A 14,538-nucleotide genomic window follows, 5' to 3' on the forward strand; every position below is an offset into this window, starting at 1 on the left:
ATGAAAAGGGTAATGTGCAAATTGACCCTAATGGCAGAACAACCAGTCACTATGACATGTACTGACCACCAGGGGGCAGACGCTCAACACAGGAGCTGCCCCTTCGTGGTCAGTGTGCTCCCACCAGGGGGAGTTCTGCTCAGCCACAAGCTGGGCTGATGACTGTGAGCACAGCAGTAGTGGTGGGAGCCTCTCCTGCCTCCTCAGCAGCGCTAAGGATGTCTGACTGCAGCTTAGTCGGACATCCCCTGAGGGCTCCCAGGCTGCTAGGGGGATGTCTGACTGCCAGTTTGGGCCCGATTCCCCAGGGAGCGGGCCTAAGCCAGCAGGTGGACATCCTCCGAGGGGTCCCAGACTGCAAGAGGGCATAGGCCAGGCTGAGGGACACCCCCCTCCCTCCGAGTGCACAAATTTTTATGCACCGGGCCTCTAGTCTATTTAATAAAGCCCCTTGTTTTGCATTTATTATGTTGTCTATTTTAACTGGAAATGTTTCTTTTTGTCTTTACATTTTGAATAAATATAAAGTCCTAAGTTAATTTTAAACCTGATTACTGTTTTTAGTTTCTTATGTGAGTGTTTTTCATTATTTTTGACAATGTCAGTTGTCTATAGCAATGTAATTAATATTTAGAGAGTTTATTGTACAGTTTGTTCAATTTATTGCACGTAAGTTTTTTGTATTTGTTTTTACTTTTCAGTGAAAATTAATTCAACATTTAGCTAATATGCAAGGCAAAAGAAAAAAGATGTGTCCCTGAAGGAACACAGTCAATTAACAGTAATTTTCAACTAAATAAATACTTGGCTTTTAGAAAAGTGTGTAAAAGCTTTTTAATATAATTAGTTTTTTTTTTATTGATTTGAGAGAGAGAGAGTGATGGAGAAACATTGATGTGTTGTCCCACCTATCTGTGCATTCACTGGTTGCCTTCTATATGTGCCCTGATGGGATTGAACCTGCAACCTTGGTGCATTGGATTGATACTCCAACCAACTGAGCCACCCGGAAAAGCTTTTGATCATATATTAAAAATATTTTGGACCAGAATAGGTGCTGACTTTTGACATTTCCTTCATGGTGCTCTTCAGAATAGTTGCTAGCAATATTAACAAAGAAATTGCAGATTTTACGTGTAGTTTATTTTGAAATATATTGGCTGTGTGTTCTGATATAAAGCAAAATTACACATAGGACAATTGTTTTAAAAGCCAGTTTTGCTTGGTTTGCTAAGATTAGATTTAAGATTAAAAAAACAAAACAAAAGAACTAGCCCTGGCCCTGTAGGTAGTTCAGTTGTTTAGAGCAGTGGTCACCAACCTTTCGGACCTCATGGTTTGAGACCACTGGTTTAGAGCATCATCCCCATACACGAAGGTGTTCACTCCCAGGCTGGGCACATATAAGAAGCAACCAATGAATGCATAAATAAGTGGAACAACAAATTGGTTTCTCGCCCCCCGCTTTCTTCTTCCCCTTTTTCTCCCTACTTTCCTCTCTAAAATCAGTCAATAAAAATGAAACAAACTATTCCACACCCTTTCTCTTATATCACTGTGCCTGATTTAGGACTTTTGTGTGTATGCTTGTAAGTAAAACTTACGAATTTATAAAGTTTTTTTTTATCCCCCCACCCCCTTAACTTTAGACTTTCAAAATGAATGCATCTGGTAACCAATATACAGTATTGTTTTGGGTGTGTACATCTGAGTGTAATTTGTAGATGATAATACTAATGCAAACCCTAAGTGTGACAACTGAGAAACTGTTAGACCAATAGGATAGTACAGAGAGGTTTCTGGATACAAGAGCAATAGTTTAGAATATTTAGTGTTTATTAGAATAAAGCTAATAAACATCATGAAGCTTCTATAGGGAAATTTAAAAACTTTATTGAAACGCACAAGATAAGAGAGCTGACATATTTATGGACAAAACAGTAAAATTAAGATGTCAGTCCTTCCCCAGATAACTCTAAAAATGCTAATGCAATTGCAGTCAGATCTCAACATAATTTTTTTTTTTGGTAAGACTGAAGATGAGGCTCTAACCTGCTGAGCTACCTGGCCAGGGCTCCACAAGAATTTTTAGAACATGCAATACCGGACTGTTTGGTCAGGGACATTGACCTCTTTTCCCTTGGATTGTCAAATAAAAAAAGACAACAGCCAATACAACAATAGCCATCAGGTATGAGTGAATCATAATTATGCTTATATTTTTTGTCAGATCAGGAAAAAAAAATTTTTTGATACTGCAGAATTTTAGTAATTAGTTTATGTGTGCATGAGATTAAAAAGGTTGAAAAATCATTGGTCTACTCTATTATTTCAGTGAGTGTTTTGTTTTTGTTCTAATTCCTCTTATGAAAGAATGCAAACACTGAAACATAATTTAAAAATTTATTATTCAAAGTTTAGAAAACAAACAAACAATTTTTAAAAATATTTTACAGAGAGGAAGGGAGAGAGATAAAGAGTTAGAACTATTGCTGAGAGAGAAACATCAATCAGCTGCCTCCTGCACACCCCCTACTGGGAATGTGCCCGCAACCAAGGTACATGCCCTTAACCAGAATCGAACCTGGGACCCTTCAGTCTGCAGACCAACGCTCTATCCACTGAGCCAAAGTGGTTAGGGCTAAACTTAAAATTTTTAATTTAAAATATTAAACTTGGAAGTGTTGGTTTTTTCACTTTGTAATATTTATCCATTTGAAGTTATTAAAGCTTAAAATGGCACTCAAACTTTTGGGACACCTTTCTTCCAGGATTGACAAATTGCTATCCAAGTATGTGGAGCACTCTAACACTGTTATTATTTTTTAAACTAGGTTTTAGTTTGATAACTGGAAAATGGTATCTCAGTATTACTCTGTGGGTTTTTATTTTATTTTTTTACTCCTGGTTTTGGTGAATATTTTTAATGTCTTAATAATTGGTAGTCACTTCTAATACTACTTTAAAGGTATTAGCTACTATTTATTGAGCACTTTCCTAAATGTCAAAAACACTGTGATAAGCATTTTACTGCATTACTTTTTTTTAATCCTCTGAACAACCCTATCAAGTATAGATAATTTTTTATTTTATGATAGGAAATTGATTTTAGAGGGGAAAAGTGACTTGTTCAATGCTACAGTTAGGAAACTCAGATTCTGTAATCTGTTATTATACTATTACCTCTCAAATTTAGTATAGTTGAGGAAAATTGGTATACTTGAATTTATAGGGGGTTGAGATATAGATGGATTCAGATATAGATGGCAATGTTTTACCTGGTTTTTCTAAAAGCAAATTGATCAAATTTGGTATTTTATTGTGTTAAGGGAGAAGATATTAAAATTTTAGTAATTTGGTTTCAGTTAGTGTAATGTTGGTTATAGATGGTTAGAGCTGGAAGGGTTCTTAAATATTTTTCAAGTTATGTTCCATTGCACACTGTTGTGGGAAGTTTTTATATTTCCTGACCACATAAGTTTGGGCAACACTTATATTTTTCTTAGAAGATATCTTATTGTTGTACCTGGTTTTGGTTTGGCTCAGTGGATAAGAGTGTTGGCCCGTGTACTGAAGGGTCCCAGGGTTGATTCTTGGTTGCAGGCTCTATCCCCTGCCCTGGTCAGGGTGTCTGAGGGAGGCATCCAATCAAATGTGTGTGTGTGTGTGTGTGTGTGTCTGTCTCTCCCCCACCCTTCCACTCTAAAAGTCAATGGAAAAATATCCTCAGGTAAGGATTAAAAAAAAAAAAGATACCTTATTAACTTTGTTTATTCTATAATTTTCCAGATCAATTTGTGTGCTGTTCTGTAGTAGACCTGTTCATATCCCGTGGAACAACATCTTGATATACATCAATTTGAGACAAAAGCGGATATGGTCCATTCTTTCATTTTTATAAGGGCAAGGAAGGCAGTGTGAGATCACAGAGCTACTGAATGATATAATGTTTATTTTTCATGTATTATGTTAAAAAAATTATAAAGCAGACTTGATTGTAGTTTCTTTTATATTCCCATGTAGCCCATGATTAGTCTTACACTCAGAGAAATACACATACAGTTTTTAAAATTCTGAGATTTATGTACATGTGTATTGCCTCACTTATTTAGCACAAATGCATATCTGTAAGTGCTTGTTTGTGTTTAATTATAGCAATGAAAAGACTTCTTTTTTCTGTAGTTAACATGTCACAACTGTTTGGTTTAGTTTTTGTAGAAAATGTTTCCTGACTGCAATGCGAGAAAGTGGAATACATTGTCCGCTCTGTCGTGGAAATGTGACTAGAAGAGAAAGAGCATGTCCTGAACGGGCCTTAGACCTTGAAAATATCATGAGGAAGTTATCTGGTAGCTGCAGATGTTGTGCAAAACAGGTACAGTAAGTGTGAAATAGCTCTTGCAAGTCAAGTTTCTGTCCTGAAGTTCCTGTCTGAATATTCTTGATGGGTATTGTTTTGAAGGGAAGAGTCATTTAGATTGGGAATTGAGGTGAAAATGCAAAAAAAAAAAAAAGAGAGAGAGAGAGAGAGAGAGAGATGGCTATTCTATATACTAAAAGCCTAATAAGCTAAGTGTCCAGTCATCTGTTCAACCAGTCCTGTATAATAAAGATGTAATATTCAAATGGTCGTTACGCCGCGATGTGTAATGACCAACCACGTAATGACTGGATCATGGATCAGCAGGAGGGTGGGGCAGCAAGTTATGAGGGGGGGCAGGGAGAGGGGGCGGGGAAAGCTACAGGAGGGCGGGGCAGTGGGTGGAGAGCTATTGGAGGGTGGCAATGAGCTACTGCTGAGCAAATGGCACATGGATTTGTGTGCAGGGCTACTAGTGTGTGTACACACACACACACACACACACGCTCGGCTGGCCAAACTCCTGCGTCCCTCCCCGGCCCTGATCATGCACCGGTGGGGTCCCTCGGCCTGGCCTGTGCCCTCTCGCAATCTAGGACCCCTCGGGGGATGTTGAAGAGCTGGTTTCTGCCTGATCTCGTAGGCCTGGCTGAGGGACCCCACTGGTGCAGGAATTCATGCACCGGGCCTCTAGTAGATTATAAATTTATAGAGAACAGAGACTGAAAGATATAATCTCTGACTTTGCCATAATTTTTATCGTGGTTTCTTTTTCTCAAAGTAATTACTCATTTATTATTTACTAAATGAACTAAATGAGCAAATTGGCATTTAAGTCCTTTAAGCCCCATTCTGGTACAAATTCAACCATTAAATAGTTTTTCTGATGGGAGAGGGAGAGAGAGATAGAAACATCAATGAAGAGAAAGAATCATTGATCGGCTTCCTCCTGTGCACCCCCTACTGGGGATCAAGCCTGCAACCTGGGCACTTGCCCTTGACTGGAATTGAACCCGGGACCCTTTAGTCCGCAGGCTGATGCTCTATCTACTGAGCCAAACCAGCTAGGGCATTATTGCAATTTTGCACACAGAAATGGCCTGATGGATTTAGGTAGTTAAGAAATCATTAGCAGCCCACTTTACTTGTGTATTTATGTGTTTTATATAAGAAATCACAAAATATCTGGCAGAAGACTTTGCCTAAGTTTTTTGGAACAAGTGGGAATGTCAGGTATTGACAAATAACTGGCATTAATTCTCCAATTGGGATTTTATTGTTCTATCATTTGGAGAGGGAGTGAAATGGTGAAGCCATATCCTATGAATTTATTGCAGCAACTTTTTCAAATAGCTAATACAGTCAGTGAGTAAAACCAGTTGCTATTTCATGCATTCACACAAGTCAGTCTGTGTTTCCATCTCTTTGAGGAAGGTCTTAACTGACAGGGCAATGAAGTAAACCTGGAAAATGCACCTGAGAGATTTTTGGCTCTGTTCCTCACTGAGAAACTGAAAAAAGTGTTAACTGAGAAACGTAATTTTTTTAAAGTGCTTTCTCACTCTGCTGAGTTGCAGTAAAGAATAGAGCAATGCCCAATACCCTGAGCCAACCTCGTAGTACTTTCATTTACCTTTTATTAGTAGTAGTGTTTTAAGTGTAAAGTTATTTTTTAACTAGAGGCCCAGTGCACGAAATTTGTACCCTGGTGGGGAGGGGGTGGTCCCTCAACTCGGCCTGCCCCTTCTCACAGTCCAGGAGCCCTCAGAGATGTCCTGCCTCTGCCAGAGGCGACTGGCTGATCAGGGAAAGGCACTGCCCCCATCACTCCCTCGCTGCTGCTTCCACCTCTGCCTCCCTCTGCAGGAGGTGATCAGGGGAAGGCGATGCCCCCATCATGCCTCTGTTGCTGCCACTGCCAGCTGTGAGGCTGCCTGAGCCTCGGGTCTTCGTAGCCACTGCGGCTTGCCTGAGCCTCGCCCAGCCATCATTGCCTGAGCCTTGGGCCCTTGCAGTGGCAGCGACCATTGGCAGCTTGCCTGAGCCTGGAGCCGGCCCTGGGCAAGCGGCAGCCGTCATTGCATCCCCAACACTGCAAGTCCCCGCCCACCCGCACCTCCTGTGCACACAGCCTGCTGATCAGTCGTTACTGTGATGGCGTCCTGACCATTTGCATATTACCCTATTATTAGATAGATATTTTTTGCAGTGAGTTTACAGACTGATGAACTCTTCTCCATTGTTTCACACCTAATGGACAGAAACAATTGAGAATTAAACGATTTAAACAGAACCTCTTGTTTAAATGGGGTATTTAGTTATCTAGTTTTATCTTTTTTTCTCTTTTGACAATATCTCAAATCTTGGTGAGTTCTATTTTAAATAAAAGTCACATTAAATTTTAATAATTTACAGATTAAATTCTATCGCATGAGACATCATTACAAATCTTGTAAGAAGTATCAAGATGAATATGGTGTTTCTGCTATCATTCCAAACTTTCAGATCTCTCAAGATTCAGTAGGGAACAGGTAAGCAATATTTATTCTTAAAAAGAGAATTTTTTATTGAATTTGTTTTGGGAACTATATGATAAGGTTTGTTTTGTTTGTGTGTCTGTTTAAAGTAAAATGAAATGAGAACTATATCATTTGTGTATTCAGAAGTTTGATACATGAAAAATTACATCTGGTAGATCAGCTGATCTGGTGAGATCTAGTACTAGTAAGTTCTTAGTTCTATTTTAGTCTCAATTTTTATTTTATTTTATTATTATTTTTCTTAACTTAAATTCTTTATCGTTTAAAGTATTACATGAGTCTCCTTTTCCCCTCATTGACCTCTCCCTGGCCGCTCCCACCCTCCAGCACATGCCCTCACTGCCCTACTGTCTGTGTCCATTGGTTATGCTTATATACATGCATATAAGTCCTTGGGTTGCTCTCTAGCCCCCTCACCCCCTTCCTTCTCATAGGTTGGACAGTCTGTTCAATGTTTCTATGTCTCTGATTCTATTTTTGTTTATCAGTTTATGTTCATAGTCTCAATTTTTTAAAAACTAAGGTTTGGCTTGATGTGTATCTTATTGTCTCAGATTTCTATGCATTAGACATGATATACTTAAACTTATGTTATTTAAAAATCATTTTAAGAAAATTGACACTTTTTTGGATAAAAAATAGATTTGAGAGGTGAAGGCTATTTTCTTTTGCAACTGAAATTTAAAAACTAGAAAAAAATTCCTTTCAGTAGTGTACAAACTGGAATCTTCTTGTATGCTACCTAATAAATAGAGTTGTTTGAGATTTCTACTCTGACAATTAAATGTCATGTAAAGTGAGACCTGATACAAGTAAATTCTTATTTCTATTTTGTCTCAATTTTTAAAAAACTAGCATTTGGCTTGATTTGTATCATATTGTCTCATATTTCTGTACAGTAGACATTTTAGGAAAGGTATTTCATATAGAAGAATGGCCAAAATGCCTGTGTGTTTTAAAAAATAGTGATAAATAACTAGTTATCCACAAACCCAGGTCAAAAGAAATTAAACATTTTTTTACCACCTTACAATCTCCTTTTGAACCCATGACCATCTGAGTCCCATATGCCCAGAGGTGACCACTGTCCTCTTTTTTGGGTCACTCCCTTTTCTTCCTAGTATTACCACCCCTGTGTGTATCTGTAACAGTGAAGTGTTTAATTTTTAAAAACTCAATAGCAAGCACACACACATTGTGTAAAGAAAGGCAGTCTAGGCACTATTATAGAAAGGCCCCAGGGGACAGTATGCCAAGCAGAGTCTCTTCAGATTTTATTTTTAGTAGCAATTCATTCCACATGTTGCTAATTTTTTTGCATTTAATTGCTCTACTGCAGTCGGGCTTTTCCCCTACTCTTCAGTTAAAACTGTTATGGTAGTCCGGCTGGTGAGTGTCCCATGAATGAGGAGGTCACTGTTTGATTCCCAGTCGGGCACATGAGTTGAGGGCTCAATCCCTGGTAAGGGGCTGTAGGAGGCAGCTGATCGGTGTGTGGGAAATTCAAGTTTTGCTTTTCGGAACTTCCTGAGATTTTCCCCCTGGAATATTTTTAATCCATGGTTGGTTGAATCTGTGGATGCAAAGTTCTTGGGTAGAGAGGACTGGCTGTGCTGCTTGTCTTCTTGTAAAAGAAAAATGAAGAGCCAGTTTTTAAGTTGAACAACTCTTAAACCTGTGTGGTACAGTTTTTTGTTCACTAGCTAACTCATTTCTATTTCAACATTTCTCCTATTGAAAGGCCTTGTTGTTATAAAGTTGACCTCATTGATGAATTCTGTAATGTCCCTGTATGGAATGCCCACGCTTCCCTCAGGGCTTCTCTAATACTGCATGTGACACATGTCTCAAGCATGGGATCTGAATGAGGGTGTCAGGGAACTCTATGTATTAAATGTGAGAGCCTAGTTTCTTTCTGGAAAATGAGCACTGAGATATTTTCTTAAACCTACTCTACTTTGGAGGCCACAACCTTAAACCATATCCAGTTACAAATCAGAATGTTCATGAATTTTTGAGTCTATCCCAGCATTCAAATACTTACTAGCCTGGATACTTACTAGGTGGAAGTAGTCATAATTTTAAAGTCTAAAGGACCTGGGGAAATGTTATCATGCTGTAGATTTAAGGTAATTATGCCAAATTCTATATTCTCTATACTTTGGTAGCTGCATAAATTAATTTTGAAGGACATAAAGGCACAATAAACTGTCTTATCAGAATTTATTTGAAAAGTAATTAATGCCCTCCTTTTTGTTGTTCAGAACTATTTGAAGTTCAGGCTTTTACAACAAATATGGACTAGCCTTCTTCATTAGCAGTTCAAGTTAATGAATCTATAATGTGCTTTATTGCTTGAGGTATTAACTTTACCCCCTTTTCTTCTTAAGTAATAGGAGTGAAACATCTACATCTGATAACATAGAAACGTATCAAGAGAATACAAGGTAAGCTTTTGAAAATCCTGCTACTTTATTTAATAATAGCTTTTTAAATTAAAAAATTTTTATTCAGTTAAATCACCAGATATTATGCTAGAACTTAGTTTAGAAATAAATGATGCAGTTGCTGATTTTATGGATCACATTAAATTCGAAGAGAGCTCTCCTCCACCGTGATGATGTCTCTTCCATGCATAGTGTAGGCAGGTTGTCAGTATTGAACCGTCCCTTGTTGAAACTCAGAGGCATTACAACCAGTGAATCACCATCCTCAAAATGTTGTGCTTTTTTTTTTCATGAAAGGATGCTTTTCTTTCTTTCTTTCTTTTTTTTTTTTTTTTGGTCTATCATGTTTATTTTTTATTGTTGAAAGTATTACAGACGTCCCCTTTTTTTCACCATTGACCCCTTCTCCCCACAACCCACCCCACCCCACCCCAGGCCTTTATCACACTATTGTCTGTATCCATGGGTTATGGATATATGCATATAAGTTCCTTGAAATACTGATCATTCTGGTAATTAGTGCTTTTTTGTTTTTCACTTTTTCCTAGGAATTTTGTATTTTGATTCCCATAGGCTGTGATAGATGAAAGATATTGATGAAAGTCTTTTTATTTTTCAAAATTAGAGAATCTTTGAATAGTCTAATTATTATAACTTAAAAAAAAGAAACATAAGTAATTGACTTAAGAACAGAAGAGCATTATTTCTGTGTTTTGGTTTGTGATTTCAAATTTAAGTATACTTCATTTAAAATTGTTTTATAGTTCTGGGCATCCCACCTTTAAGTGTCCCTTGTGTCAAGAATCAAATTTTACCAGACAGCGTTTACTGGATCACTGTAACAGTCATCACCTATTTCAAATAGTTCCTGTGGTAAGTCCATATGTTTAAGACAGCCTGCTGCTTAAAGTATGCTGTTCGTTTATTTCACTTCGTGTGAACAACAGGGAAGGTAGTTTTAAATTTGGAAGGGGCATTATCAATAAGGTAGATTTTTGTCAACAAAAGATGAAAGGTTTGAAGCAAAATGAGATTTCAGTAACTTATAAAAGAGAGATGCTTATTGTGAGTGTTATATAGGAGCCTAGTCTATCTAGAGCATTGGTTGGCAAACTCATTAGTCAACAGAGCCAAATACCAACAGTACAGCGATTGAAATTTCTTTTGAGAGCCAAATTTTTTAAACTTAAACTAGATAGGTAGGTACATTGTTATTAACTTAATTAGGTTACTCCTAAGGCTTAGGAAGAGCCACGCTCAATGGGCCAAAGAGCCGCCTGTGGCTTGCGAGCCACAGTTTGCCGACCATGGGCCTAGAGAAGAGGGAAGTAATGAGAGTGAACTGGGAACTCATTACTGAGGGGGCAAGACCCAGCTCTGTTGGGGCTGCTGGGTTTCTTGGTCTGTGCCAGATGCAGTCAGCTCAGCCTGGTCAGGTGGGTCTGCTACAGGTGAAAACTACATGTGAGAATAAAGCCACTGTTTTAAGTGTGGGTCCTTGCAGACTCGAGTATGTGAATTCATACAGCCAGGAAAGAAAGGAATCATACTTCCTTTTTGGTGCATATATATCCTTTTTATACCATCTTGAGGGTAAGAAAGTGGTGAGACCTTTTTGGTGAGTGAAGGAGATAGAGTGCAGGATTTCAACATTGTGTGTTCGTAACCCTACAGCTCCTCATGTGGAACATGAGTTCCACAGGTGAGTGACTTCAGTTGTGGGTGAAGCAGGAAAAACTTGAGCTAGAAGAGATACTTCCCTTTCAGTTGTACGTTTTGATATAGAAGGAAATGTTATAAATAAGGATTGCAGATATTTCTGAGCAGTTTTAGTGGATGTACTAGAACAAAGATGTGAAAAACTATGCCTCAGTTAACTATTGAGGCTGTCCATAAGCTCTCTCCTAGTACTAAGGGAGACTTAGCAGGGTGAGTTACTGTTAAATAAACAAATAGAAGTGCCAAAGCTGTCTCTAGCAAAAACCTTCTATTTAAGAGATTTTGTTTTGTATTGCATTACCAAATTTTTATTTGTTTCTACGTTATGTTCAATATAGCATAGACTTGGCTAGAGTTCAGTTACTAAAGTTCTTTTTTATTTCATTTCAGTAATCCATTCATTTTTTAAGATGTACTTCATTTAAAACCTTAAGAATACAATTTAAAGTTTACTACCCTTTCATTTTACTTATAAGTGAAATAAAGCTTATAATAATTATATAACAGTTATTGTGTAGCTCAAGTGAGTTTACATACTGGTTAATGATAATTACCGTTACAATTAATATTGCTAAAGGCTGGATGTGGTGTTTCTCTTGGAACAGTTGTGTAATTGGGGATTTAAGTAATAGAATGTATAAGATCCTCTTTTCATTGTGTTGTGTTCGTGTAGTTTATATTTAAGGTAATTTGGTAGACAAATGATCTAGTCATGGAATTTGGCTTATAGAAATGCTTTTCATGTAGGTGTCTTCAGTTATATAAGCCTGTGTTTTAATACCTTCAATAATTATAACGTTTTATTTTTATTGTTTTTTATTTAAAACATTGTTTCTCATAGACATGTCCTATTTGTGTGTCTCTTCCTTGGGGAGATCCTAGCCAGATTACTAGAAATTTCGTTAGTCATCTAAATCAAAGACATCAGTTTGATTATGGAGAATTTGTGGTAAGTGAATTCTGCGAGATTAAGAAACTACTGTTTAAGTATTAAAGTTAAATTGACTTTCTCAATGTAGACTTGAGTTTTGAGGCAAACTGTTGTATCATATTGGATGGTTACAGAACAAGCTCTGGTGTTTTTATAATTTAGGTGAATTTTGGTTTGTGGAAGTGGTGAAAAGTTTAATATACTGTCCACCTCCTTTACTAGAGACATAATTAACAGAGGAAGAGCAAAACCTCAGATGAACACAGTGAGTTAGATGAAACTGTAGGTACTTGCTAGAGAAGTAAAAGGATATACCGGATGAAGGAGGGTGTGTTTTTCATGAGTGTGTGTGTGAATCCCATTATGATAGATACATCCAGCATGCGAGACACATTTCTGAGATGGGGGGGCTTAGTTATCAGGTAAAGCCAGTTAAGTTGTACATTTTGGCCGTAGTTGACTGCTTTTACAGGGAGAATGAGGGAAGTTTCATAATGTAAAAATGGATCCCCAAAGCAAAGCATGGGGTTAATTTCTGCCTCCCGAAGGTGTCGTCATGATTTTTAAAAACTTAGATGTGGCCTTTGTTTTATTTATTGTGAGATTGCATTTTATTCACTTAAGTGAATTAAAACTTTATCTAATTTAACATTAATTCCAACAGAGAATAGCTGATACTGTACTTGTTTTCAAGTGTAGGTAAATGCAGGCATGTGCAATTCTGACAGTGACTATTACTCTTTTTTTAAAAAAATTGATTTTGAGAGAGAGAGGAAAGGAGAGAGAGAGACAAACATTGATGTGAGAAAGAAACATTGATGGTTTTCTCCCGTTCACACCCCAAACTGAGCATCGAACCTGCAACCTTTTGGTGTACAGGATGACACTCCAACTGAGCCAGACCGGCTAGGGCAAAATTATAGTCAGTCTTGATAAATGTTTATTTTGTGGAATTTGCATTTTTAATCATACTATTTCAAAATAATAGTTCAAACATATGTAAAATTTAGGTGTGCTCTTACAATTTTAGCATTTTTATCAAGTAACTAGAGGCTGGATGCACAAAATTTGTGCAAGAGAAGGCCTTCCTTCCCCCAGCTGCTGGCACCAGCCTCCCTCTGGCACCCAGGACCCGGGCTTCCCTTGCAGCCCTGGCTTCGTCCAGAGGGACATCCAGTCTAATTAGCATATTATGCTTTTATTATTATGGATTGTAGATTATTCTTAAATTCTCATCGTAAGAAAGGTTACTATGTCTGGAGATCTGTGTACTTGGAAAAACAAAAACATATTTGGTGAACCACTTTTGATCAATTTGGCAGGTTGTTTTACCTTGCCATAGAAAAATATGTCATTTTAATTACTTGAGATTGTCAGTGAAAGCCTATTCTAAAGCAAACCCATAGACATAATTGATAGCAAACGGAATTGTTAAAGTTAAGAAGCAGTAGTATAAGATTGAGTGAGCTATAGTTTTTAGCTTCATGTGGTGGTTAAGAAACTGTTATTTAACTCTGATGCAATAAGTGCTTATTTTTCTAAAATAAATTTATTTTACCTTCAGACATTCTTACTCTTTTCTAGAAATCACACAACATTTATTGTAGTTCACTCTTAACTGTACTTTGAATTTATGATTTATCATAAGGCACTTTTAATTCTCAACTTTCTCTGCTGATCCTGTTTATCAATTATTCTTAATTATTATAATTAAACTTTTTTATGATAGTTCATTTATTTAAAAGGATATATGTTGTAACATAAACTTTTTCAACTATGTGTAGTGTGTGTCAGGATGTGTAACATATTGGGCAAAGTATTGAATAGTGGAATATAGTTTTCTATTGATATGTTAATGTTGTTTTTTAGAATCTTCAGCTAGACGAGGAAACCCAATATCAAACTGCTGTTGAAGAATCTTTTCAAGTAAACATCTGAAGGCTACAGAAATCTGAGCATCTTTGTACCTGCAAGTGCCATCTTTAAGGAGAAAACTAATGCAGTCACCATTTCAATAACTTGATGTGTATATTAATAAAAGTAATTCAGTCCATTGTTTTTATTTTTAAATTGAAAAATAAAGGTAGGCCATCTGAAAATTTTGTTCTCTTGAAAAGTTAAAAATAAATGTTAGGACATTATCTTTAAAAGCATTGAAAGGATTATATTTCACTAATGTAATGGCGAAAAGGGAATTCTTGTTGTACTTTATCTTTTTCATATTACTCATTCTTGAAGTTTTCCTTATGTTGCTTTTGAAATTTGGTGCGGTTTCTCCCAGGGATGTTATTGAACACAGGCAACACAGTGGCAAATGCAGAAACATGTGGTTGATATGAACCTAACAAATCTGAGCCAGTTATCAGAATTGCAGATGGAGACTTGAAGTGCTAATGAAACAATCCAAAGGAAAAAATTTTAATACAGATTCTAGCTGAAGAATTCAACTCTAAGAACATGGTATTTATATAACATTTAGTATTTTTGAAGACTTGTGAGATTTCTTTAATAATTTTAACTGTTTAAAAAGTAACAGCTTAA

The 14,538-nt window shown here is 37.0% G+C and overlaps 1 protein-coding gene across 1 annotated transcript; it reads left to right on the top strand.

Annotated features, from left to right (window-relative positions):
• The first annotated feature begins 763 nt into the window (after positions 1–763).
• On the top strand, positions 764–14,048 carry RNF138 (ring finger protein 138, E3 ubiquitin protein ligase). Its single transcript, XM_006766376.2, has 7 exons — positions 764–781; positions 4,210–4,375; positions 6,776–6,891; positions 9,291–9,347; positions 10,112–10,220; positions 11,908–12,015; positions 13,867–14,048. The coding sequence occupies exons 2-7, from the start codon at positions 4,238–4,240 to the stop codon at positions 13,933–13,935; spliced, it is 597 nt and encodes a 198-aa protein (XP_006766439.1). The 5' UTR covers positions 764–781; positions 4,210–4,237; the 3' UTR covers positions 13,936–14,048.
• Positions 14,049–14,538: the final 490 nt, after the last annotated feature.

Source organism: Myotis davidii, unplaced genomic scaffold (genome assembly GCF_000327345.1).
Source record: "Myotis davidii unplaced genomic scaffold, ASM32734v1 scaffold520, whole genome shotgun sequence".
Lineage (NCBI taxonomy): Eukaryota > Metazoa > Chordata > Mammalia > Chiroptera > Vespertilionidae > Myotis > Myotis davidii.